Source organism: Malus sylvestris, chromosome 17 (genome assembly GCF_916048215.2).
Source record: "Malus sylvestris chromosome 17, drMalSylv7.2, whole genome shotgun sequence".
In the NCBI taxonomy this organism is placed as follows: Eukaryota; Viridiplantae; Streptophyta; class Magnoliopsida; order Rosales; family Rosaceae; genus Malus; species Malus sylvestris.
The window spans coordinates 2,902,098-2,926,848 of record NC_062276.1 but is presented as its reverse complement, the minus strand read 5'-3'; the positions used below and the strand labels follow the sequence as shown (position 1 = coordinate 2,926,848).

The window sequence follows — 24,751 nt, the reverse complement described above, 5'->3', positions numbered from 1 at the left end:
AATTATTCTAAAATTCATTCGTTTAATCGTTTTATGTCCAAAATAGATTCACATATTATATAATTAAAATATAGAATAAAGTATCAATATTCAACTAAAATAATCAATAAATTATAACTAAAAATAAGATAAAATAATAGTTTAAAATCGACTCAGCAAAAACATCTACATTAACACATACAAATTGATAAAAGAAAAAATCATAAGCAGATACCAAATATTTAAAAATCACTAATAGCAATGTGCTGAAAGATTGAAAATAGAGTAATATTCAAAAATCACTAATAGCAATGTGCTGAAAGACTGAAAATAGAGTAGGCCTCACACTAAGTGAAATCGAAATGCAATGAGTTTCATTAATTTATGAAGTGGAAATTACAACATCATAATTGAAACAATACCCCCACACATTCTTATACTTTAAACAAAGAGAGATAGATGCTAGAGCCCAAAAAACAAAACGAAACCACAAACAAAAATATTCAAAAGTAGTAGCGCCAACAAGTCTGGCAAGTACTGCACACTTTTCCATATGAAGATCATGAGCAATACAGCATAACTAATCTTGCTTTATTTAATTAATTGCTTGCTTAAAATTTAATTATCTTGCATTATATAACAGCAAGAACCGAGACCCCCTCCGCATACTTGGTATAAGTGTGACGCTTCATGACCTTGGCGAGTGGTGAGGAATAGTCATTTCCCACCCTTTTTTCGTACTCGTTCCACCATTGCATGTAACTGCTTTGGGCCAAGAAAATATCAGGCGTCACTGCAAACTTCTCGAGATTATTCAGCACGTACTGCTCAAATTCCATCAGCATTTGCTTGGCATTTGGATTACTCGCTTGTTCATTGCATAAGATATGCGCTTCCTCGACATGCACCCAAAAACAAGAATCATCATTCAGACTTGAAGCCACATTCTTCGCTTTTGAGTTCGACTTGCTTTCGCCACGCAGTTGGGGGTTCTCCTTTTCTTTCTGCTCCCTCTCTGGCTTCTTCTTTTCCGCGTCTTCATTGAACCATTGCTCCAACAGAACGAAATGTCGAGGCCTTTCCTTTATGTAATCTTTTCCACCTTCCTTGTAGTACTCTGCAATGTGAAGCGGTTCGATCATCCTTCTGTAATTCGTTCCACCAAATAGGAAACGAGTACGCATTGCGGCTCCCTCTTTCTGGGGATTGCTCTCAACTTCTGCAACCGTGTCCTCCCAGTAATTAGAGAGCTTCTTCTTGTACTCTTCGGCATTAATGTCACCCAAGCAACGCTTGTTTCTGTACCCGTCATAGTATCCAATTCCTATCTCTTTGGACTCCTTCTTGTACCCTTCCATGTAGGCCATGTACTTTTTAATCTCATTCAATTTCCAGGAAGAACTGTAAACCTGCGTCTTCTGGATTGCGTGGTTATGTTCTTGAGTTTCCATCTTTTGCATCAGATTGCCGAAATTTATGTCGGGTTGTTGCTGCTGCAATGACTTTTACCAAATGATTTGCGAAAAAAGTTAGTAGAAGTAAAAATATATATAGGTCGAAAAAAACATGGGATGTGATTGCCCCCAGCACACCCGTGTTTATTTCCAATCTTCTGATTAAATAAAGTAATAGAAAATCAAGAGACAAAAATAAACAGGTTTGTGCAGAAACCATATTCTGAATCATCATCAAATCAAATATTTGTGTGGAAAGTTGGATACCTGTGAGCTATTAACTCCAAATATTGCTGCCAATTGTGTTTTAATTCCAGCTTTAAGTGGAACTCTCCTCTTCAACCAACTCAAAGACATCTCTAGAAAACGCCTTCAGCTTGAGATCACTCAAAATCTGTCCGTAATCGAAGTACTGAAACCCCAAATTCGAACCTTGAATTTGAGCACTCTGAGAGCTGGTTTCTATCAACAGTTGCAAAATGGCATTAGGGTCCTCAAAGCAAGAACAACCCGAAGCGGAGCACAATAGGAATGTTCCGAAAGGCTTATAGTCACTCGCTTGCGAAGCGGTTAGGAAGACTTTAGGTACAGGATCGTTGATAGAGGCTACATTCAAGAAGCAAGAACTCCATGTTGAGAATTGCAACACACATTGTCGGAGTTGTCCATCATCGATCAAGGGGAAACCGAAAGTGATGCAAAGGTGGCGTTTCACTTTCGACAAGTCGAGGCTTTGTAGCAGCCATAAGCATCAGCCAATCGTCAGTTTGGAAATAGTGTCTTCTCTCTGCGGCGGCTGTTGCTTCTGCAACTACTTCAGCTGGCGGGCGGTGGATGTTTAACTAGCTCGGAGGAAGAAATCAGCTCTTTGGATTTCAGCTCAGTGGAGGAGGAAGACAACAGAGAGAGAGAGGGGGAAGGGGTGACCACGTGGCACTCTATCCACCGTTAATCACGGGAATCGTGCTTAGGAACAGTGGACGGTCCACTTAAATAAGGAGCCAGATTCTCTGCCTCTCATTTCCCCTAGCTTAGCTTCCTGTTTGTGTAGTCATGTCAACATTTTATATTACTATTCATTTTTGTCTTATTATTTTTATAAAAAAAATAATATAAAATATTAACGTGATTTAACCATGACCACACAAAATAAGATGACACGAAAAGTGAGAGGATAGAGAATCTGCCTCCCTTAAATAATGGGCTGGACTTCGGATCGAGGCTTATGGAATGACGGAAATGCCCCTGTTTTATGGAGGTGAGCTAGGATAGACGGTTTTTTTTTTTTTTTTTTTTTTTGAACAAATGATGAAGGTGAGTGAGCTTAACCTTACAATAGATTAGCACAATTTGATTCAAACTTGTTTTTGAAGAGAATCAAACATAAATCCTCTCACTTATAGGTAAAGAGGAATATCACTAAACAGTAGTATTAAGTGGCTTTGGCGAGAATCAACCTAAAACTTTCCACTTACAAGTGAAGAAGAATATCACTAGACGTAACGAAAACTGACTGTTGTATAGCAAAAGATTGTAGATGATAGTCATAAAATGGAGGCTAGGATAATTAGGTGGATACCATCATACTACTGCCCATTGGGGAGAATGGGCCAAGGGCAACGTTGTATTTTGGTGCGTATTTCGTTGGTCACGTGATAGATCATGCAGCGTTAAAGCTAAACAACTCATTGAAAGCTCATCACTGCCACCAATCAAACGGTCCAACATCAACATGGACTCGCGATTTCCATCCCATCCCATGGTGATCCAGTTGTATTTTTTAATCCAGAGGCTAAACATGTGATGTACTTAATCAATTAGAAGTTTAAATCTTCTACACATATTTTATAAGTGATCCCTAAAAATTTAATACATGTAAATCAAGATAGAGGACACTGAAAAGTTACACAAAAAATCATCCAGATCTATTTGATCTCATCAAATAGTTAACCCAACCCATCCCAATTTAAAAAGGACAATATTTGTGTGGGTAAATCGCCAAAATGGTCCTTGAGATTCCAAATCGATAAAAGTGGTCCATGAGATTGTCCACTATCCATTATTTTGGTCATTCCGTTAAAAACTCCGTTAAGTGTCCCGGAGCTCTTGGCCAGAAGTTTGGGTAGTTTTCAAAGTTTCGTAACTCAATCGTTTTTTAACCAAATTCGACCTATAATATGTCAAAATGAAGATAATAAAGTGTAGAATAAGATTATACCTATTTTGAAGCCCAATGGTTACGGGAGATTGCCGGAAAATAGCCTCAAAGTTGACTGGTCCGAGTGAAAACTTGAAAACTCGCCGGAAACTGGGTAAACTTTAAACGTCCATAACTTCTTTAATACTCAACGAAATAAAGTGATTCAAAAACAAAAATCATACTTCTCGATGAGACAAAGAGAATGGTATAATTTTTGTTGGCTAACACACCGTGGTTTGGCCGGAACATGGCTCGAAAGTTGCTGTTTTGGTCTCGAGTTAGCCACTTTCGAGCCGTTTTTCGGCCAAACCACGGAGAGTTAGCAGTCAAAAAAGGTAAAATTCTATTCGTCTCGTCGAGAAGTATAATTTTCACTTTTGAATCACTTGATTTCGTTAAGTATTGAACAAGTTATGAACGTTTAAAGTTTACCCAGTTTTCGGCGAGTTTTCAAGTTTTCACTCGGACCAGTCAACTTTGAGGCTATTTTCCGGTCATCTCTGGCAACCATTGGGCTTCGAAATAGGTATAATATTATTTTACACTTTCCTATCTTCATTTTGATATATTATGGGTCGAATTTGGTTAAGAAACAATTGAGTTACGAAGTTTTGAAAACTGCCTAAACTTCCGGCCAAGAGCTTTGGGACACTTAACAGAGTTTTTAACGGAATGATTAAAATGATGGATGGTGGACAATCTCAGGGAACACTTTTATCGATTTGGAATCTCAAGGACCAAAGTGATGAGTTATGCAAATCTCATGAACCATTTTGACGATTTACCCATATTTGTATCGACTCCAAGGTACTCCTCCTCGTGCATGTGCGTGTGGTTAACGTATTTTGATGGTGTGAATAGATGGAAGCATTTTCTTATAACTCGTTTTACAACCATTTCATTTTTCATTTTTTGTTTAGTAAACCCAAAAGAAATTAGAGAGTCTACAAAGTCGAACGAGAAGTTCAAGAATGAAGACCGGAAAGTATATATTTTTATCGGAAAGTATATATTTTTATGGAGAAATTAAGTTCTCATCCTTCCTTTTACCATTCCATTGATTAAAACCTTATTATTTTTCAATTTTTTATCAAGGTTCTTGATATTAATAACATCATTAATTATTTCAATAATAAAATATTTTTATTTCTAAATATATTCATTTAATGTTAAAAATGTTACAATTAGTATATTTATATTTATGACTAAATTTTTATCATATATTTTTATTTTTAGTTTGTACTCATTTTTAATTTGCAACCTTTTTTTTAATTTGTACCAATTTTCTTTTTAGTTTTAATTTGTACCCATATATTAATTTTTTTTTTGTACCCATATTTTATAAAATTTTATTTGTATTTGTACCCATATTTATTTATTTATATGTACCCATTTTTTAATTTTTCTAAATATACCCATGATAATTATATGTACCGTTCATGTAATTTTTTTTTTTCAAATGTACTAATTCTTAAATATACCACTTTTTTATATGTAAAATGTACCATTTTTTTTATATATAAAATCTATTCAAAAATTTTTTTCTAATCCATTTTTAAACTTAATTATATGTGTACATTTTTTTTCTTTGATTTGAGAATATATCCATGTTAAGTTTAATTGAAGAAATTTACTAATTTTATTAAGCCTTTTTTTTTTTGTGATTTTGAAGAATGTACCCATGTTTTGATACAATAAGTTTTTGGTTAATGTTGATGAATGTACCCATATTTATACACACACACACAATAGTATATTTATATTTTAATATTTTTAATTCCACAAATTATGGTTTTTTATTTAAAATCTCATTAATATAAACAACTATAAATTTCAAATTTTAATTAAAAAAATATAGTAACGTACATAGAAATAAATTATCATATTAATTTTAGGGACTTGAATCAAAAATTGAAAACCAACAAGGTTTCAGTCGAACAATATTTATAATTAAGAACCGCATTCAAAGTCTCTCTATTTTTATTGGGCAGTTAAACTTAAAAAGAAAATGGTCCTTGCCCTTTGAGCTGAAAGTACGAAAGGACAATTACGTTAGGATCGGAAGATCAAAAGTGAAAAATTACAGAAATTGATTGTGCAGATGAGAAACTGATGCGATGAGAACTGCATTTTTGCATGTGCATGTGCATGCCGTTCCCATCTAAGCTGGGTTTTGTTCCCATGTTTGGTTTATGGAGAAATTAGGTTCACATCTTTCTTTTTGTTACTCCATTGATTAAAATCCTATTCATTTTTCATTTTTGATCAAGGTCCTTGGCTATTAATAACATGATTAATTATTTGAATAATAAAATATTTTTTGTTTTTAAATATATTCCTTTAGTGTTAAAAATGTTACAATTAGTATATTTATATTTATGGCTAAATTTTTAATCATATATTTTTATTTTTAGTTTGTACCTATTTTTAATTTGCAAATATTTTTGTACCAATTTTCTTTTCATTTTTAATTTGTACCCATATATTAGTTTCTTTTTGTGCCCATCTTTTTTAAAGTTTTATTTGTGTTTGTACGCATGTGTATACTGTCACAGCCCGTCCCGGAATTTTAATTCCGAGGACGTGAAATGACCAATGTGACCTTAAACGGGATTAAGGTGTGTAAATGTACGACATTTGTTTTACCTAAAGATCCTAAACTATTGTTATTTAGAATATTATTTTATGTTAGGGACTTAAACTAGGGTTTAGATTTACATTTGTTTGGACTAATAATTTGTGTTTGGACTTTAGGTGGGGTCCTACACCCTAAATCCCTCCCCATTTCCCGTTTTGTTGTCTCTCTCTTCCTCTGCTCTTCCTCAGTCACTCTCTCTCTCACTCTCTCTCTTACTCTCGAACTCACGGCAACCACCAAGAACCACCACAATCTTGTACCAACGTTCCATTTAAGACCACCATCGTGATCCTGAGGACTTCACGAGCTCGGGGATACCAAACTCAGGTGAGTTTCACTTCGGAAAACCCTAGTTTCAGTGTCACCGTAATATTGCACTGTTCACGAACTTCAAATTGGCTTTGTTTTAGGCCAAACTAAGATCACAGTGAGCTTAAGGAAGTTCCAAGGATGCTTGGAGTGTAACGTTTGGAAGTTTTGGACGTCGGGATCGTTGAGTTCGACGTTTGACCGATTTTTGGAATTTTTGGAAGGTATGATCTAGTGGTTTTTAATGCTTAAAACCCTTCCAACGTGTTAGTAGGTGTTTAGGGCTTCAATTTGGTATAAATTACATGAAAAATGGACGAAAAACGAAGAAGAATAGTGGTTTTGAAAAATTACCCAGTTTCCGGCGCCGGCGACGGTCGCCGGAGCTGAAGGTTGAAGGTGACGGAATATTCCGTCAAGTTTGACGGAATATTCTGACGCCGTTAGTCACTTTTAACGGAAACCGTTAGTTTTTAACGGAATATTCCGGGAATATTCCTAACGCCGTTCACTGTAGCCGTCAGTGTGCATGTCACGTGGCCGCGCGTAGGTCCGTGCCACGTCAGGCGCGTGGGGACGCGTGAGACCTCCAAAAATTATTTTAAAAATATGGGGATGATCCTGAGGTTGTGTAGGTCACCGTGGTATATTCATATACCCAATTTGAGCAATATATGAGGAGTTATTAGCTAAGAGTTAGGTTATGCGTTAAATGACGTTATTTCGATTACTTTTTGTATAGGTGAGACTTATAGCGAGGAGGAGCACATCCAGGGGCGTCAAGGGGGTTACGACCCGGCAACATACCAATGAGTGGGCATTGCTTTCTATATATATATACCTATATACCCGATTTCCCCAGAAATCAACTTAAATGAAAAGTATGTTGAGTTGTGATATGGAATATAGTCGGTTTGCCATGCATAGAATTTCATGAATATTATGAATGGTTGTATGATGCATATATGTGAAATGGTGCTGTGGACGCACATGTGAGTATTATTACTGTTATGATGATGTTGAGATATGTTGAGCTCATAAACTGCACCTTGGTATTAGTGCTTATATTATTCACCCTGCATCGCATGCTCACCTTGGATCCAAGTAGATGCTAGTCGTACAGACCACCGGGGGTGGTTCCGACATGCCAGTCGTACAGACCATTAGAGGGGTTCTGACTGGTAGGTGACCTTAGATTATGTGCACAAATGATTGATGAGAAAAGCACTAGAGCATATTATTACGCCATTAAGTCGTACAGATTACATTAGGTAATTCCGACTTATGTGCAGTGTAATGCCGTACAGGTCATATTAGGTGACTCCGGCAGGGCCGTACAGGTCACAGGTGGTGACTCCGGCTAGATGATATTTTGAGCTCTAGATTCAGCCGTACAGGACCATTGCAGGATCTCCGGTTGATTTATCTTTCCACCTGATTTGTATTGATGCATTCATACTAAACTGTTGAATTTGACATGGCACGTTTTTATTGAATCTGTTCATGAGATTGATGATTGAGATGGTTGAGATATATATATGCTTATATACTATTTTTCTGGGAAAGTATACAGGTTTAACAAAAAGGGGTTATAAATGTGGATTTATGAAATGATTTGGAAAAACTTTATTTTCGCCCACTCACGTTTTCTGTTTTTCGCCCCTCCAGGTTCTAGTTGATAGTTGAGGCGTTGGTGGCCTACGAGGACTGCTTCGGCGTTCTGACAGACTAAATAAATGTAGGATTCACCCGAGGGTGTTGTAAATTAGTTATGGTCCTACTTGACTGCACCTAGACGCTTATGCTCTGTTTATGTGTGTTTAGTACACTCTTAGGCACCTAGAATGCTAGGTTGTAAATAACTGCAATTAGTGGTTTTCGTTGACTCGTATTTTATTATTTAATCGTTTCCGCTTGCGTTTATGGTTACGTCACGCTCACGTGACGGCCATCACGTCATAGTCTTCGGGTTAGGGTGTGTCATATACCGTAACATGACATTGTATATTTAATCAATGATAGAAAAATTACTTATGGTATATTTATGTTTTATGCCTAAACTTTGTATCATATATTTATATTTTTAGTTTGTACCCACTTTTAATTTGCAACATTTTTTTTTTAATTTGTACCCATGTATTAATTTCTTTTAGGGCCTATATTTTTTAAAAATTCATTTGTACTCATAATTTTTTAATCTTTTATATGTACCCTAATTTATTTATAATGTACCCATTCTTCTTTATTAATGTACCACTTTGTTATATGTGAAATGTACCAATTTTTTTGTAAAATGTACCAATTTTTTTAACACTATGGATACATTCTTTTGCCATTTATTATTTCTTATTTTTACATAGTTTTTATCCATTTATTCAATCAAAATGTTTGAATTCTTTTATTGTAACCGTTTCTAATAGTACCATAAAGAGGGATTTTAAATTTATAGGATTATAAATCTCATAAAATATCAAACAATTAATGTCAAAACTATAAAAACATAAATATTAATAGTAATATAATGAGGTGTCCAAAGTCAAGGGACTTTGATCAAATTTTGAATATCATTAAGGTTTTAATCAAAGAATGTTAAGGATTAAGGACCGCATCCAAAGTATCCCTTAGTTTATTTTCCAAATATTTGGCAGTGATGGCAATGTCTATCTAAATCAACAGCTCATCCGAAACATTCATATATGTAGTTGTAACATAAGTGCTGTGTCCCGGTCCGTATACTCCTTTATTCGTTTCTTGCGCATCATGTGATTGTAATACAGCGATGGACTATCTATCTTGACGTATATATCTTTTTGTTCAATTATCATACATTACATATTGTGTGAAAAAGCCAAATAAATTAGAAGTTTGTGTACATTTTGTGTGAAAACGCCAAAGAAACTAGACTAAGTTGTGTACTTTATAGATTCATAAGCAAGATTAATACAACATAAACCATGATCATCGCAAGTCTCAATTTATTCCAGTTACTGATCAGGATAGCCCTCACACTTAGTGAAATCGAAATGCAACAAGTGTTTTATGAAGTGGAAATTACATCGTAATTGAAACAATACCCGCACACATTCTTTTTCTTTGTACAAGAGAGAGCGAGATAGCCCAAAACAAAATGAAACCACAAACAAAAATATTCGAAAGTAGTAGAACCAACAAGCCCTGCAAGTACTGCACGTCTTTCTCTATGAAGATCATGAGCAGTACAATTAACATAACTAATCTTGCTTTATTTAATTTAATTGCTTGCTTAAAACTTAATTATCTTGTATTATATATCAGCAAGAACCGAGACCCCCTCCGCATACTTGGTATAAGTGTGACGCTTCATGACCTTGGCGAGTGGTGAGGAATAGTCATTTCCCGCCCTTTTTTCGTACTCGTTCCACCATTGCATGTAGCTGCTTTGGGCCAAGAAAATATCAGGCGTCACTGCAAACTTCTCGAGATTATTCAGCACGTACTGCTCAAATTCCATCAGCATTTGCTTGGCATTTGGATTACTCGCTTGTTCATTGCATAAGATATGCGCTTCCTCGACATGCACCCAAAAACAAGAATCATCATTCAGACTTGAAGCCACATTCTTCGCTTTTGAGTTCGACTTGCTTTCGCCACGCAGTTGGGGGTTCTCCTTTTCTTTCGGCTCCCTCTCTGGCTTCTTCTTTTCCGCGTCTTCATTGAACCATTGCTCCAACAGAACGAAATGTCGAGGCCTTTCCTTTATGTAATCTTTTCCACCTTCCTTGTAGTACTCTGCAATGTGAAGCGGTTCAATCATCCTTCTGTAATTCGTTCCACCAAATAGGAAACGAGTACGCATTGCGGCTCCTTCTTTCTGGGGATTGCTCTCAACTTCTGCAACCGTGCCCTCCCAGTAATTCGAGAGCTTCTTCTTGTACTCTTCGGCATTAATGTCACCCAAGCAACGCTTGTTTCTGTACCTGTCATAGTATCCAATTCCCATCTCTTTGGACTCCTTCTTGTACCCTTCCATGTACGCCATGTACTTTTTAATCTCATTCAATTTCCAGAAAGAACTGTAAACCTGCGTCTTCTGGATTGCGTGGTTACGTTCTTGAGTTTCCATCTTTTGCATCAGATTGCCGAAATTTATGTCGGGTTGCTGCTGCTGCAATGACTTGCAAAATGATTTGCGAAAAAAGTTAGTAGAAGTACAAATATATATAGGTCGAAAAAAACAGGGGATGTGATTGCCCCCCGCTCACCCGTGTTTATTTCCAATCTTCGGATTAAATAAAGTAAAAGAAAATCAAGAGACAAAAATAAACAGGCTTGTGCAGAAACCATTCTCTGAATCATCATCAAATCAAATATTTGTGTGGAAAGTTGGATACCTGTGAGCTATTAACTCCAAATATTGCTGCCAGTTGTGTTTTAATTCCAGCTTTAAGTGGAACTCTATCCTCTTCAACCAACTCAAAGACATCTCTAGAAAATGCCTTCAGCTTGAGATCACTCAAAATCTGTCCGTAATCGAAATACTGAAACCCCAAATTCGGACCTTGAATTTGAGCACTCTGAGAGCCGGTTTCCACCAACAGTTGCAAAATGGCATCAGGGTCCTCAAGGCAAGAACCACCCGAAGCGGAGCACAATAGGAATGTTCCGAAGGGCTTGTAATCACTCGCTTGCGAAGCGGTTAGGAAGGCTTTAGGTACAGGATCGTTGATAGAGGCCACATTCAAGAAGCAGGAACTCCAAGTTGAGAATTGCAACACACATTGTCGGAGTTGTTTGTCACCGGTCAAGGGTGAACCGAAAGTGATGCAAAGGGGACGCTTCGCTTTCGACAGGTTGAGGCTTTGTAGCAGCCATAAGGTGAAAAGGGTAGCTACACAGCCTCCAAAAGAATGTCCAGTGATAAGTATCGATGAGTTGGAATTGCTGCTTTCTACCAGCTGAAATATTGCATGAAGTTGGTCAATTACTGAACTGCTAGCTATATAATTAATTCGGAGACGTCTTTTACAAATAAGTTCCTCAAAATACATTCGTGGTAAAAAAAAAAAACATTCAACACCATTTTGAACAACAACAAAACAAAATAGAATCGATTTTACGACATTCGGCTCTTATAACACTAATAATGAGGTGTTTGTAAGTGTTTCTCGCTAATATTAAGAGTTGTTAAAGAAGCCAAACTAATTAAGTAGAAAGTAATCAAACATTATAAATATCATTTCTAACCGTTTCTCACTAAAATTAATAGTCGTCAAAGCAATGAAAAAGTTTGATTCAGTAGGAGAAGAATAGACAAAAATTGGAAAACATTATTTGAGATAACAGTACACACCTTTGTTCGTAGAAGATCGAGGTTGGTGTGATTCAAGGCGAATAATTTGATTGCCAATTCATTGACGGAGTAACTTGGTGTTTTTTTGCTGCACAAAAACTCAAAGAGAAGAAAATTTGTGTCCTTGAGAGTCATCGATGAAATCATCGCTTGTGGATCTTGAACCTTGACTGGTGAGGTAAGAAAGGATATGATGGTGGTGTTTGAGTGCTTGGTTTCACTAATGTTTAAGGCCATTTGTGCATTCGGATCAGCAACTGTCTGGAGTTTTTGCTTCTGAATCGCGTCCCATGACTGGTGCAGGGGAGGAGAAGTCACCAGCAAATTTGCTAGTTCTAGCCCCGCACTACTAATTCTGTCCATCACCAACAAAAAATTGAAGCAAAGTTAAATGGAGGGAATGCTTTTGAAATAGTTAAAAACGGTGATTGAAACTTGATAGTGATGTGGTTTAAGTTTTTTTGTGGTGAAGCGGTGAGCGATAGAAGAGATGAAAAGGGATGAAGGTTTGCCAGATGGGGTGAGGATGGAGGGGGGAAGAAGAAAGCGGTCGAGGATCCCACGCGTCACAAAACTGTTACTCATTTGACAGCAAAACAATAGGGGCAAAATTGAAATAACAAAAAAGAAGCAGGGAAGAAAATGGAAGAACACTGTTAATGAACAGTGTTTTTTGTGTTGGGTTTTAGTGTATGTATAATGTCAGTTGAACAATCAAAAGTAGTTATGATTATATTTGGCAGAAAAATTTAATGGGTTGTTTACTATTCCGTATTCAAAATAAAAGGAATTGAGTTGAAGAGGAATTGAATTGAAGAGTTGGAATATGGTAGAATTAGATTCATGTTAAAACTGTTTACTAAAAATTTTAGAAATCAAAGCCGGAATAGTACTAAACCATATAAGTTGTTTACTAACTCACATGAATTAGAATGAAAATCGATGTGATTGCTAAAATGCTTCAATTCTATTTATGTACTTTATATGCTAATTTTTATTTAGTTATTTTATTTTATTGGTAAAACATTATTATATTTTAACTTTGTAAGAAAAACTTTAATTCTTTTCTTTTTTTTGGGTTGAGGGAACAAAATTTGGTGTTGGGTAAATGCCAAAGACAATCTTAAAATTTTAGAAATAAATGAGAGTATAATGGTTTGAAAGAATTTATTCCGATTCCTCCAATAATTTGGAATTTAATTTCTATCAAGTTGTATAGAACTGAATTTCTTCAAATTTTGAAGTTGAATTACAAAATTTGTGTGTCCCACCAATTTTTTTATTCCCAATATTCGATAAATATTGGAATACTCAGTAATTGAAATTCAATTCCACTTTTTCATTTCGATTACCCTTACGTAAACATATCATAAAAGTATGTACGAATCATAAAAGCATTTTCTATAAAATTTCATTGTGCTTCTAATAAGGTCAGTTTAACAAAAGACTTGTAAGAATGAAATTCCACTTTGTTAAAGCATATGAACATTTATTAAATATTGCCTCGAGATACTTTACTCATAAGCGCTTATCTTTTACTTTACTCATAAGCATTTTTCTTTTACTTTATTCAAAATGAAAACTAATGAAAAGAGATTGAAAACTTTGAGTTTTAATGATAAGGACAAAATAAAGGGTAAAGTGAATAGTACCAGGATTGACTTTTTAGTGTAAAAATGTGGTTTTTCGTTAAAGTGAACAGTACCAGGTGTTTTTCGTTAAAGTTCCCTTATTCAAAGTGTTTTTCGTTAAAGCACCTGGAAACTTGGAAATGCTTCTTAAAGCTACACATAGCACATATGCTTCTTTAAAAAAGCTTCTACCATCTAGACGCGCTTTGTAAGTTATTTCCCCCAAAATTAACACTAAGAAGTTTCATGCAAAACACTTAGGGCACGTTTGTTACACCTTCTTAGGAGGGATTGGCTTGGACTACCTTAAGTAGGACTATAATCCTACGTTTGGTAGGTTGTGGGACTAAAATAAATGGGACTCGCCTCGACTACGAGTCCCTGTGAGGCATGCTAGCCGGTCTTCACGAGTCCCCCCAAAAACCACGGGATTAGCTAGGAACTTCGCTTCGTTCTGCTTGATTCACCTCATCGACCTCGATTTCGACGACATCTTTCTTTGTCCTGCTTGATTCACCTCCCTGCGAGCCCTTCTGTGAGTTCTGGGCTTCTTCCTCCTCCCTGCGAGGGTTCTTCCACCACCAACATCAACCACAAAAAATCCCCCATCTCATATTTCCCACCACCAACCATCACCCATAAAAAATCCCCAATCCCATATTTCCTGCCGCCACCATCGCCATGGACGAGCCATCTGAGAAGCTCCAGAACCTCAAGTCGCTGAATTCTCTGCCAGTAGCAGGTGGAGTCGCTAGTGCAGGGCAAGGACCGCCAGCAGCAGGTGGAGTCGCTGGTGCAGGGCAAGGCAGATTTGGAGTTCGAGGAAGATTTGGGTGGACAAAAAAAAAAGAGAGGAAGATGAAATGGTAGAGAAAGAGGAGAGGGGAGGGATGCAATCGGCGGAAAAAAGAAGAAGAGGAAGATGTTCTAGAAAGGAGATGAAATGGCAGAGAAAAGGAGAGGGGAGGGCTGACAGACAAAACAACGAGAGAAGATAAAAGGAAAATGATAATTTAATAATAAAATATTAGTATATATAGATTAAATTAATGATAAAATATTGTAAATATAAATTTAATAATAAAATATATTAGTCCTGCTTTTTAATCCGACACTGCACTAAACGCTTCACTAAATCAGTCCAGCTTAGTCTAGTCTAAGCCAGTCCAGTTTAGTTCCTGAAACTAGTCCAGTCCGAGATAGTCCGGTGCAACAAACGCACCCTTATGGTCATTCCAGAAGCCATCCTAGACATGATCCGCTTAATCACGACAATCGACACACATGGATGAAGTGGAAATTTGCCAAACTACATTGAGTAGAATCATACTTAGGTCTAATAAACGACCAATACTTAGCTTCTTAAATATAAGTAGGAACTTCTATTTAAAATTTCTCAAAATTATTCATTATCAATTTATAGAAATTCGTGTTTATAATCAGAAATGTTCATATTATAAATCACTCTACATAAATCACCTTTGCAAAAAATAAAGTAAAACTAAGATCGTTTAGTCATCAAACTGTTTAAAAACAAATGAACGGTATTGGTAAAAACATTACGAACCGTTTATGTATTTACTACAATAAATTGACAAAACGATCTTAGTTTTACTTTATTTTTTACAGCGATGATATTTACAGTGTGATTCATAGTATGAGCGGTTATGATCATAGTATTATCCTAATAAACCATAAGAAAACTCAATGACAAAGGATTCAAAGAAAAACAAGGATCAGAAGAGTTTGAAATTAACTTACTGGTCGTTCATCTTCAAGCTTTTGGCGATCTGCTTAAAAACGCAGTAGATTGAGAGATTTGGAAAACAGAATGGTGTGTCCTTTATATAGAAGAGGAAACAGTTCTAAAGCTATTATTATTCTTAAGGACTTCATTGTCCCCACCAACCAAAGGGCCCCACTAGGGAATTTCCCGCCAAGTCGACAATGCACAGGAAAGTCTATGTCGTTGTCAACTGATCTTGTTCCTAGAAGGGAGGGCTGGACCTTTGTCCCGATGCTTTGCCTCTGGTCCTCTTATCTACGTTTACGTGTTAAAGTTCAGATAATTATTTATTCAATGTTGCTTCCAGCTTGCGTTACGAAAATTCCGGAGTAATTTAATTCATGATTTGATTTTAGCAACTAACTACACATTCGCGGAAGTATACAAAGAAATTTACATAGAAATCTAACGAGTTAATATGAGGGATAGGGAATGGCCGTTGAGCTTTCGGTGTTTTTCAAAATTCTAAAAAACGCTACACGTTAGTTGGGTGGCGGCTGACTATTAATGCTCAGGCGGCTAGTGAAGAGTATTGTAGAATGACACATGTACAACAAGTTCACAATTCAAAGGAAGCAGATTCTCTGCCCTTCCGTGTCCTCCTGTTTTATGTGGTTATGGTTAAGATACATTAATATTTTATATTATTTTTTATAGAGATAATAAGATAAAAAGAAATAGTAATATAAAATATTGACGTAACTTAATCGTGAACACACAAACAGAATAACACGAGAAGTGAGATGACAGAGAATTTACCTTCCAATTTAAAACCACATAAAATGCAAAATATGACAAAAATAAAGAAATATAGTAATATAATAATATAGATATGTAAATAAAAAATAGACATCTTGGTGGTGGTTGGTTTCATAAAAAACTTAAAAGAGAAACTAATGAAAATGATTTAAAAACTTTGAATTTTAATAATAAAGATAAAATAAATAGTAAAATAAATAGTATAAAGTTTAACTTTTTAGTGTAAAAATGTAATTTTTCGTTAAAATGAACTGCACCACTAACTTTTCGTTAAAATTTCCAAAATTAAAACTAATCAATTACTCTATGTAGCACTCTCCACCCCATGTTTCTCACATAATCCAAGGTCGAGTCCGGATGCTACCTTTGACCCCTTGGAAAGTGGAAACCATTCATTTTAAATTTATTTTGTTTCTTCTTCTTCTTCTTCCTTCAGAACTCACGAGATCTGAAACCCAGAAGCTAGCCTGAAATAAATGTTAATGTTGCTCTCTCTCTCTCTCTCTCTCTCTCCGCGCCGGAGATAGCCGGAAAATGCCTGCAAACTCACGGGTCTTGCTGGAAAACTGGGGAAGAGTCTCCTCGCCATTTCTGGGTTCGTGGGGTTCACATAGAGGGTGAGGGATGGTGGTGTGCAGCTGCTGCTGTTGTTGTTGTGTTTGTGTGCGTTCCCCGAGAGGGGAGGTTAGAAAGAAAGATGAGAGAAATGAGAGAAGAGAGAGTGAAGGGAGGGAAAGAGAGTGACGGGGAGAGTGAAGAGAGAGAGAGCGCTGGGAGACAAGGGAAACATGTGCTCCTAGTGGCTTACAAAACAAGGTTCATTAAAGACAAAAACACAAATATCTCCCAAACATGAAATACTCAAGAATCTACTTCAATTAGAATTATTCCAAAATTCATTCGTGTGTGATCATTTTATACCCAAAATAGATTCACATATCATATAATTGAAATATAGAATAAAGTATCAATATTCAACTAAAATAACCAATAAATTATAACTAAAAATAAGGTAAAATAATAGTATAATATAACATCTACATTAACACATACAAATTGATAAAAGAAAAAAGAGGTATGCTATCTACACACCTAATTTTACTTCTCACACACCCTTGATAATTTATGTCCGTTGATTTTCTTCAATTCATCAAATCCGACGGCCGAAAATTAAAATGATGTGTGAGAAGTAAAATGGGGTGTGTGAATATCACACTCCAAGAAAAAATCATAAGCAGATACCAAATATTTAAACATCACTAATAGTAATGTGCGGAAAACTGAAATTAGGGTAGGCCTCACACTAAATGAAATCGAAATGCAACAAGTTTCATTAATTTATAAGGTGGAATTTACAACATCATAATTGAAACAATACGCCCACACATTCTTATACTTTAAACAAAGAGAGCTAGATGCTAGAGCCCAAAAAACAAAACGAAACCACAAACAAAAATATTCAAAAGTAGTAGCGCCAACAAGTCCGGCAAGTACTGCACACTTTTCTATATGAAGATCATGAGCAATACAGCATAACTAATCTTGCTTTATTTAATTTAATTGCTTGCTTAAAACTTAATTATCTTGCATTATATATCAGCAAGAACCGAGACCCCCTCCGCATATTTGGTATAAGTGTGACGCTTCATGACCTTGGCGAGTGGTGAGGAATAGTCATTTCCCACCCTTTTTTCGTACTCGTTCCACCATTGCATGTAGCTGCTTTGAGCCAAGAAAATATCAGGCGTCACTGCAAACTTCTCGAGGTTATTCAGCACGTACTGCTCAAATTCGATCAGCATTTGCTTGGCATTTGGATTACTCGCTTGTTCATAGCATAAGTTATGCGCTTCCTCGACATGCACCCAAAAACAAGAATCATCATTCAGACTTGAAGCCACATTCTTCGCTTTTGAGTTCGACTTGCCTTCGCAACGCAGTTGGGGGTTCTCCTTTTCTTTCTGCTCCCTCTCTGGCTTCTTCTTTTCCGTGTCTTCATTGAACCATTGCTCCAAGAGAACGAAATGTCGAGGCCTTTCCTTTATGTAATCTTTTCCACCTTCCTTGTAGTACTCTGCAATGTGAAGCGGTTCGATCATCCTTCTGTAATTCGTTCCACCAAATAGGAAACGAGTACGCATTGCAGCTCCTTCTTTCTGGGGATTGCTCTCAACTTCTGCAACCGTGTCCTCCCAGTAATTAGAGAGCTTCTTCTTGTACTCTTCGGCATTAATGTCACCCAAGCAACGCTTGTTTCTGTACCTGTCATAGTATCCAATTCCCACCTCTTTGGACTCCTTCTTGTACCCTTCCATGTAGGCCATGTACTTTTTAATCTCATTCAATTTCCAGAAAGAACTGTAAACCTGCGTCTTCTGGATTGCGTGGTTACGTTCTTGAGTTTCCATCTTTTGCATCAGATTGCCGAAATTTATGTCGGGTTGTTGCTGCTGCAATGACTTTTTACCAAATGATTTGCGAAAAAAGTTAGTAGAAGTAAAAATATATATAGGTCGAAAAAAACAGGGGATGTGATTGCCCCCAGCACACCCGTGTTTATTTCCAATCTTCTGATTAAATAAAGTAACAGAAAATCAAGAGACAAAAATAAACAGGTTTGTGCAGAAACCATATTCTGAATCATCATCAAATCAAATATTTGTGTGGAAAGTTGGATACCTGTGAGCCATTAACTCCAAATATTGCTGCCAACTGTGTTTTAATTCCAGCTTTAAGTGGAACTCTATCCTCTTTAACCAACTCAAAGACATCTCTAGAAAACGCCTTCAGCTTGAGATCACTCAAAATCTGTCCGTAATCGAAATACTGAAACCCCAAATTCGGACCTTGAATTTGAGCACTCTGAGAGCCGGTTTCCACCAACAGTTGCAAAATGGCATCAGGGTCCTCAAGGCAAGAACCACCCGAAGCAGAGCACAATAGGAATGTTCCGAAGGGCTTGTAATCACTCGCTTGCGAAGCGGTTAGGAAGGCTTTAGGTACAGGATCGTTGATAGAGGCTACATTCAAGAAGCAAGAACTCCATGTTGAGAATTGCAACACACATTGTCGGAGTTGTTCGTCACCGGTCAAGGGTGAACCGAAAGTGATGCAAAGGGGACGCTTCGCTTTGAACAAGTTGAGGCTTTGTAGCAGCCATAAGGTGAAAAGGGTAGCCACACAGCCTCCAAAAGAATGTCCAGTGAGAAGTATCGATGAGTTGGAATTGCTGCTTTCTACCAGCTGAAATATTACATTAAGTTGGTCAATTTCTGAACTGCTATATAATTAATTCGGAGACGTCTTTACAAATAAGTTCCTCGAAATACATTCGTGGTAAAAAAAAAAAAAAACATTCAACTCCATTTTGAACAACAACAAAACAAAATAGAATCAATTTTATGACATTCGGCTCTTATAACTCTAACAATGAGGTGTTTGTAAGTGTTTTTTACTAATATTAAGAGTTGTCAAAGAAGCCAAACTAATTAAGTATAAAGTAATCTAACATTATAAATATCATTTCTAACCATTTCTCACTAAAATTAATAGTCGGCAAAGCAATGAAAAAGTTTGATTCAGTAGGAGAAGAATAGACAAAAATTGGGAAAAAAAAAAAAACTATTTGATTCGTCCTTTCTTCCGTCTCTATGTCTATTTTTAAGTAGGCAATGAATGAACAAGTTCTTATATAAGGATTTCTCGTACGCGAAGAAACTTCTTTTTTAAATATTATCAAAGATAACAGTACACACCTTTGTTCGCAGAAGATCGAGGTTGGTGTGATTCAAGGCGAAGAATTTGATTGCCAATTCATTGACGAAGTAACTTGGTGTTTTTTTGCTGCACAAAAACTCAAAGAGAAGAAAATTGGTGTCCTTGAGAGTCGTCGATGAAATCATCGCTTGTGGATCTTGAACCTCTACTGGTGCAGTAAGAAAAGATATGATGGTGGTGTTTGAGTGCTTGGTTTCACTAATGTATAAGGTTATTTGTGCATTCGGATCAGCAGCTGTCTGGAGCTTTTGCTTTTGAACCGCGTCCCATGACTGGTGCAGGGGAGGAGAAGTCACCAGCACATTTGCTAGTTCAAGCCCCGCACTGCTAATTCTGTCCACCAACAAAAAATTGAAGCAAAGTTAAACAGAGGGAAAGCTTTTGAAATAGTTAAAAATGTCAGTGGAACAATCAAAACTACTTTTGATTATATTTGGGATAAAAATTTAATGGGTCGTTTACTATTCCATATTCAAAAGAAGAAAAAATTGAATTGAAGAGTTGGAATATGTTAGAATCAGATTCATGTTGAAACTGTTTACTAAAATTTAAAAAAATAAGAGTAAGAATAGTACTGAACAATATAAACTGTTTACTAACTCACATGAATCAGAATGAAAATCGATGTGATGACTAAAATGCTCCAATTCAAGTAATGTACTTTATATGCTAATTCTTATTTTTTTATTTTATTTTATTGGTAAAACATTATTTTATTTTAACTTTGTGAGAAATTTTTTAATTCTTCTCAATTTTTTTTTTTTGTTGAGGGAACAAAATTTGGTGTTGGGTAAATGCGAAGGACCCAATAATCTTAAAATTTTAGAAATTAAGGAGAGTATAATGGTTTGAAAGAATTTATTTCGATTCCCCCAATGATCCGGAATTTAATTTCCATCAAGTTGTAGAGGACCGAATTACTCCAAATTTTAGAGTTGGATTACAAAATTTATGTGTCCCACCAAATTTTTTATTCCCAATATTTGATAAAAACTGAAGTTCTCCGTAATTGAAATTTAATTCAGCTTTTTCATTTCGATTATCCTTACGTAAACGCATCATAAAAGTGTGTACGAATCGTAAAAGCATTTTCTATAAAATTTCATTGGTGCTTCTAATAAGGTCAGTTTAGCAAAAGACTGTAAGAATGAAATTCCACTTTGTTAAAGCATATGAACATTTATTAAATATTGCCTCCGCGAGAAACTTTACTCATAAGCACTTATCATTTACTTTACTCAAAAGCATTTTTCTTTTACTTTACTCAAGTGTCTCTCAATAAAGCACTTGGAAACTTGGAAATGCTTTTAAAGCTGCACATAGCTCATATGCTTCTTAAAAAAAGCTTCTACTATCTAGACGCGCTTTGTAGGTTTTGGAGGCTCCCCCTCCTAATCCTCATCTCCTTCCCTTCTCTTCCCTCCTATTTCAACGGTCACGGTTAAACCACGTTAACATCTTATATTAATTTTTTTTTTATAAAGACATTAAAACAAAAAGTAATGTGTGAGAGGAAGGGAGAGGAGGGGACGAGAACAGGAGGGGGATAATCTACTCGGTAAATTTTTTCCCCAAAATTAACCCTAAGGAGTTTCATGCAAAATACTTGTAGCCATTCCAGAAGCCGTCCTAGACATGTCTGCTTAATCACGACAATCGACACACATGGATGAAGTGGAAATTTGCCGAACTATATTGAGCATAATCATACTTAGGCCTAATAAACCATAAGGAAAATCAATGACAAAGGATTCAAAGAAGAACAAGGATCGGAGGAGTTTGAAGTTAACTTACTGGTTGTTCATCTTCAAGCTTCTGGCGATCTGCTTAAAAACACAGTAGATTGAGAGATTTGGAAACCAGAATGCTCAGTGTCTTTCTTTATATAGAAGAGGAAAGTCCTATCATTACTATTGTTATGGACGTCATTGTTCCACCAAGTTCCACGAGGGAATTTCCCGCCAACTCGACAATGCACAGGAAAGTCTACGTCGTCGTCTACGGATCTTGTTCCTGGAAGGTTCCCGGAGGAGAGGGAGTTGGACCTTTGCCCCGATGCTTTTCCTCTGGCCTTCTTATCTACGTTTACGTGTTAAAGTTCAGAATAATTATTTATTCCATGTTGCTTCCAGCTTGTTCTTACGTTACGAAAATTCCAGAGTAATTTAATACATGATTTGATTTTAGCAACTAAACATTCGTGGAAGAATACAAAGAAATTTACAAAGAAATCTAACGAGTTAATCTGAGCGATAGGGAATGGCCGTTGAGCTTTCTGTTTTTTTGTCCGAATTCACCTAGTAGCAATACAATATGGTCAACGCAGCCTTACCTGACGGACTTTCGTCGTCATGTTCATCGGGTCAGGCTCTGTTGCCCGACCTAATTCCGTCATCTTAAATGTTTCGCGACGAACTCATAATATATCAAAACGAAACTAGGAAAATGTAGAACAAGAATATACCTATTTGGAAGTTCAAAGGTTGCCGGAGATGGCCGGAAAATAGCCTGAAAACTGACTGGTCCGCAGAAAAACGGGGAACACGCCGGAAACTGAGTAAACTTTAAACGTCCATAACTTCTTCAATACTCGACGAAATCAAGTGATTCATAGATGAAAATCATACTTATTGACGAAATGAAGAGAATGGTACCTTTCTCCACGGCTAAATAGCCGTGGTTTAGCCGGAAAATGACTTGAAAGCCGTGGGGGTCGCCGGAAACGAGGTAAACTTTAAAAGGTTATAATTTCCTCATTTCTTAGCCAAATCGGACCCATAATATGTCAAAACGAAGCTTAAGACGAGAGAAATACGATTTTACCTATTTAGAAGCCAAAAGCTGGCCGGATATGGCCAAAAAATGCGTCTCGCCGGAAAACTGGGGAAAAGTCCGCTCACCGTTTTTGGGTTCGTGAGGTTCGCATAGAGGGTGAGGGATGGTGTTGTGCAGCTGCTGCTGTTGTTGTTGTGTTTGTGTTTGTGTGCTTCCCCGGAGAAGGAAGGTTAGAGAGACAGATGAGAGAAGAGAGTTTTAGAGAGAGTGAAGGGAGGGAAAGAGAGTGACGGGGAGAGGGAAGAGAGGCAGCCGGGAGACATGTGTGGGCCTCGTGACTCACAAAATAAGGTCCACTAAACTCAAGAATACAAATATCTTCCAAACGTGAAATTACAAAATTGTTCTCGACGATCTGTGTTTCATACAATCTGAGACGGTTACAACATATTCATGCTAAGGCTAGTAATCTCGTTCTAGTAAACGGAAATTAGTTACGAATAACCATAAAACAATTGGGAAAGTTGCACGCTGAGTATTCTTTTCTTTGCCACGGTCAAACGGCTTGGAATTAAATTCTAGAATTTTGACACAATTATCTTGAAAGACTCACGAATCTATTCCAATTGAAATTACTCCAAAATTCCTTCGTTTGATCACTTTATGCCCAAAGTAGATTCACATGTCCTGTAATTGAAATATAGAACAAAGTATCAAAATTCAACCAAAATAATCAATAAATTATAGCTAAGAATAAGGTAAAATAAACAGTATAATATCAACTCATTAGAAGCATCTACATTAACACATAAAAATTGATAAAAGAAAGAATCATAAGCAGTTACCAAATATTTAAACTTCACTAGTAGCAATGTGCTGAAAGACTGAAATTAGGATAAGCCTCATACTTGGTGAAATCAAAATGCAACGAGTGTCATTGCTTTATGAAGTGGAAATTACAACATCATAATTGAAACAATACCCCCACACATTCTTATACTTTGAACAAAGAGATCTAGATGCTAGAGCCCAAAACAAAACGAAACCACAAACAAAAATGTTCAAAAGTTGTAGCGCCAAAAAGTCCGGCAAGTACTGCACACCATTCTATATGAAGATCATGAGCAATACAGCCAGGGGCGGAGGCACTCTAAGGCCACCATAGGCCAAGGCCTACCCCCCAACTAACTTTTCTATATAATTATGTATTATATTTGGATAAACTTAATATTATACTTCTTTTACTTTACACAAAACTCTTAATTGCTATTCACTAATAGTTAAAATAAGAAGTCTCTTTTTCTTTTCAATCCCAACAAAACTCGTCCTAAAAATAAATTTACAATCTTATTTTATAAACAAATCAATAGCTCTTAAAATTAAAATCTAAAGTCTAGTTTAGTTTTATCAAAAAAATATTCTTTTACATTGCCAACCGAAGAATAATAAACTTTGAATTTCTCCTTCTCCGCTTCTTGAAATTTATATATTTTATCTTTGCTCTCTTTAACTTTTTACTAAATTTTTAAAATTTCATATATTTTGTTCACCAAATTCCCAATCCATAATTCTCATTTTTTGTTCGGAAATTCCCAATCTATTCTGTATTGACTTGGAGTGATGCTATAGATAGCTTCTACTTGAGCCATATTTTGTGACCGCATGATTGTATCGTACTTAATGGTTGGACTACTTCTTTAAATCACCAAAAAAGGAATTCAATTATCAACGAGGTCACATTATGTGGTTTCTAAAATATGGTCTAAAAACATAGTATCCCTAGTATTTTTCATTGACTTGAGAATGGAAGGTTAACTTCGACATAGAAAAAACATTTAGAGCCTCAAAAATAATTAGCTCACAACTCCAAGCATGCATTATTTAATTTTTTTCACATTTATGTGAGGCCCCTCCTCACCTAAAATTGTGGCTCCGCCACTGAATACAACATAACTAATCTTGCTTTATTTAATTTAATTGCTTGCTTAAAACTTAATTATCCTGCATTAGATATCAGCAAGAACCGAGACCCCCTCCGCATACTTGGTATAAGTGTGACGCTTCATGACCTTGGCGAGTGGTGAGGAATAGTCATTTCCCACCCTTTTTTTGTA

General features: G+C 36.3%; 2 protein-coding genes and 2 long non-coding RNA genes across 6 annotated transcripts; 1 reads left to right on the top strand and 3 right to left on the bottom strand.

The window, feature by feature from the left end:
* Positions 1 to 331: 331 nt before the first annotated feature.
* On the bottom strand, positions 332 to 22,569 carry LOC126610619 (senescence-associated carboxylesterase 101-like). Of its 3 annotated transcripts, none has more exons than XM_050278722.1 (7): positions 22,517 to 22,566; positions 22,327 to 22,415; positions 21,657 to 21,941; positions 19,841 to 20,195; positions 19,085 to 19,328; positions 10,951 to 11,270; positions 332 to 1,481 (listed from the first exon to the last, which is right to left on the bottom strand). In XM_050278722.1, exons 3-7 carry the CDS (start codon positions 21,665 to 21,667, stop codon positions 612 to 614), a joined length of 1,800 nt encoding a protein of 599 aa, XP_050134679.1. In that variant the 5' UTR covers positions 21,668 to 21,941; positions 22,327 to 22,415; positions 22,517 to 22,566; the 3' UTR covers positions 332 to 611. The 3 variants fall into 3 exon arrangements, with proteins under 3 accessions (XP_050134679.1, XP_050134681.1, XP_050134680.1); XM_050278724.1 differs by lacking the exon at positions 332 to 1,481 and adding an exon at positions 9,819 to 10,724 and having other exon boundaries at positions 22,517 to 22,569; XM_050278723.1 differs by lacking the exons at positions 332 to 1,481; positions 19,085 to 19,328; positions 19,841 to 20,195; ... (1 more) ...; positions 22,327 to 22,415; positions 22,517 to 22,566 and adding exons at positions 9,819 to 10,733; positions 11,910 to 12,287 and having other exon boundaries at positions 10,951 to 11,514.
* LOC126610629 (uncharacterized) lies at positions 332 to 23,777 on the bottom strand. The gene is made up of 2 exons (XR_007618593.1): positions 23,626 to 23,777; positions 332 to 412 (listed from the first exon to the last, which is right to left on the bottom strand). It is a non-coding gene; the product is annotated as an uncharacterized LOC126610629 (long non-coding RNA).
* On the top strand, positions 1,949 to 11,456 carry LOC126610628 (uncharacterized). Its single transcript, XR_007618592.1, has 2 exons — positions 1,949 to 2,157; positions 11,410 to 11,456. It is a non-coding gene; the product is annotated as an uncharacterized LOC126610628 (long non-coding RNA).
* On the bottom strand, positions 17,481 to 18,568 carry LOC126610627 (senescence-associated carboxylesterase 101-like). Its single transcript, XM_050278736.1, has one exon. The coding sequence runs from the start codon at positions 18,500 to 18,502 to the stop codon at positions 17,675 to 17,677; it is 828 nt and encodes a 275-aa protein (XP_050134693.1). The 5' UTR covers positions 18,503 to 18,568; the 3' UTR covers positions 17,481 to 17,674.
* Positions 23,778 to 24,751: the final 974 nt, after the last annotated feature.